This window comes from Austrofundulus limnaeus, unplaced genomic scaffold (genome assembly GCF_001266775.1).
Source record: "Austrofundulus limnaeus strain Quisiro unplaced genomic scaffold, Austrofundulus_limnaeus-1.0 Scaffold1613, whole genome shotgun sequence".
NCBI classification, from domain to species: domain Eukaryota; kingdom Metazoa; phylum Chordata; class Actinopteri; order Cyprinodontiformes; family Rivulidae; genus Austrofundulus; species Austrofundulus limnaeus.
Genome location: NW_013954015.1, coordinates 40733 through 43499, shown reverse-complemented (window position 1 = coordinate 43499; position 2767 = coordinate 40733). Strand labels below are relative to the sequence as shown.

Here is a 2767-nt window from a genome sequence, read left to right as displayed (position 1 = left end):
CCCTGTGCCATTCCACATTATTACAAATAACTTCATTTATGGACATTTATTTTTGATTTCTTTGTATGTATGGATCACTTGGGTTGTTACCAACATCTGGTGAAAATTTCATGTCATTAGCTCTTCTAGTAATATATTTATTGAGAAAAAAGTTGACGTGTTCAATACTTATTTTACCTGCTGTATGAGCAGTGTCTCAGGTCAGGGGTTGCAGCCCATGGAGTGCACATTCGTAGGTTGGTTACATCACTGCGTCGTGGGCTGTAATTACTGAATTGAGACACAGCCACCTTGGTCTTAGCTCCGCTCAGACCTTTAGCTCGTTCATGAAAATTTACTTTGTTTTCTCCTAACTGAGGTTGTTTAAAAAGCTATCTACAACAGATCGGATACTGGTTATGTTCACCCACAGAAAAGATCTGAACTATTGCTTTAACATCAACATTGTTTTGTTTTGTAAAGCTTTACTCAAACTCCTGGCTCCCAGTCGTGATGTGGAACACCTGCTTTCTCTTGGCGCTGTACTCAAAGGCCGTCTGGAAACCAACATTCTGCAATGTGAATATAACCTTCTGAATTATGRGTTACATTACATCCTTCAGCACTAAAAGCACGTTAAAGAGAAAGTGGCAAAATTTGAAGACAGAAGTTATTTTCTGACCAGCATTTTCCCCGCAGCTTCCTTGATTTTTTCCACTTTTGCCTCTGACAAGCCCTTGATGTTGCACAGAGCTTTGCGTGTAGTCATCTGGATCCCCTTCACGGTGCAAATACCTACTGATTTCAGCTTTTTGATGTCTGCCATGTTCTGTCAGACATTACAATGGTCACATACGGCGTACATATCACTTTTTAATATGATAAATGTGTTAAACCTGCCAGTTACTCACAATCCCGTGCTTCTGTAGGAGGTCGATGTCCTGAAAGAAGGATTCCTGGTGGAGAAAAACAGATCGTTACTTTGGWGTAAACTTTACAGATGAGGAAAGAATTCAAACTTTACCTTAAAACCAGGCAAAAATGAAACAATTTTACTAACATTAACTTTTTTTAAAATCTTTTACTGAAGGGAATGAAAATATATTTTACCTCATCATCTTGAAAACTTGCTTCTTCCTCAACAACCTGATCGTCCACAACTTTCATTTTAAATCAAGAGTGAAAATCTGGTTCTGTCAAAAAGTAAAGAACTCGACTTGTTTAGCCAAAAACAAAATATTACAAATTTCCAAACTTACAAAAGCTCACAGAACAAGATACAATACTAATACGGTTAAATTTAGGTTTACTAATCACAAAACGAGGAAAGATGCTAAATGTACAAAACACTTAACCTTTTTCTTTTCTTCTTCAAATACCTAACTTTAGCCTAAGCCTAGCGTTAACCTAGCATTAGCCGAGACGCGGGAATCTCTGCTTTCACCTCAGATGCGTTTAGGAACCACCGGAAACTCGGCTTTCACAAAGTAAATGGACGCAAACCCTTTACATCACGTGACTATAGTGAGTACACCCCCCTCACATTTTTAAATAATACGGAAAAAAAACTTTGAAAATACAGACGTGGATACAGGAGTTCAGTCACTTTGAATCAATTTGTGTGATTTAAACGCAGCCATCCTTGATGAATGAAGTGTAACCAGGTCGGTTTGGATCTCTGATGGACGGAGCTACACCTGAACCGCACAGCTCTGCTCAGTTTGCGGTGTCTGGTTTAGCCACAAGCGAGCAGCAGATAACCATTTATTACATCATGCCTTCTTACCCACTCAAGTTAGAAGTAAATCCGTCTTTTCTGGTTGGATAGATTATCAGAGGCCTAATAAATTATTTGTTAAAAACGCCCTACACCGGCTTGTACTCTTCCTCACCACACGATGGCGCTCCGTCGTTTTAAAGTCTCCCTTTATGGTCACCGGAAGTGAGCCGTTTTGAAACACCAAACAGAAGCAGTTCATTTGTTTTGTTCAGTGACTGACAGCAGCTGGACTGAGAGCCAGTTTGGCCACTTTAGCATCTTTGAAACAGTTTTAGGGACCTGTGCGATGGCGGGGAAGCTTCTGGAGTTTGAGACCGAGATGTTTCTGAGTCTTTTTGGTTGTGACGGGCTGCTGGTGGCGGCAGAGGGTCTGGGGATAGACCGCGTCCTGCTACAGTTCATGCAGGTTTACTCGGAGAAAGACAGCCTCGTCCTTCTGCTCAACACAACCACACCTGAACAGGTCAGGACCAAAAAAACCTGTCCGTTTAATGTGTGTCCGTGGTTGGGACCCACAGGATTTTATTGAGCAGGTGAACAAACGACTTGTCTTYTGTTTTCTTCTCAGGAGTATTTTACAGAGCAGTTGAAAATAGAAGGTGTAACGCACCTGCCCAGGACAGTGACCAGTGATGTTCAGAGTGCTGAACGGTACCAGGTTTACACTGAGGGAGGGGTCCTGTTTGTCACCAGCAGAATCCTGGTGGTGGACTTCCTCACAGACCGCATCCCTGCTCATCTCATATCAGGTCAGACTTTTTAACCCAAGTTTACTGCACYTCATTCCCTATACCACTGAATACTTTATCTATTTAAGTTATCAAGTGAATAAAATAATATTAGGTTGAAAAATAAAAAAAATTGTGTAGGTCTTCTGGACGGGTTCTTCTCTAATGAAACGTTTCGTCTCTCCTCTAAGAGACTTCTTCAGTCTGAGAGTTTCAGGCAAAATTCAGGCTTTTAAGCACTGCCTCCATGTGACTGATACTCACATCACATGGCTATCGT

At 41.2% G+C, this 2767-nt stretch overlaps 2 protein-coding genes across 2 annotated transcripts in view; one reads left to right on the top strand and one right to left on the bottom strand.

Annotated features, from left to right (window-relative positions):
* Nucleotides 1-468: 468 nt before the first annotated feature.
* Nucleotides 469-1890, bottom strand: LOC106535910 (meiotic recombination protein DMC1/LIM15 homolog; the record flags this gene model as incomplete). Its single annotated transcript, XM_014033057.1, is given in 5 exon segments — nt 469-551; nt 662-808; nt 891-935; nt 1090-1172; nt 1872-1890. Coding segments are annotated over 4 exon segments (332 nt in total), but the record flags the coding sequence as incomplete, so codon positions are not given.
* Nucleotides 1891-1921: 31 nt separating this feature from the next.
* Nucleotides 1922-2767, top strand: part of ercc4 (excision repair cross-complementation group 4) — a 10104-nt gene continuing 9258 nt past the window's right edge. The window contains exons 1-2 of the mRNA XM_014033056.1: nt 1922-2222; nt 2328-2508. Coding sequence (XP_013888510.1) covers nt 2046-2222; nt 2328-2508 — 358 coding nt within the window. The 5' untranslated portion in view covers nt 1922-2045. The remainder of the gene's footprint in view (nt 2223-2327; nt 2509-2767) is intronic.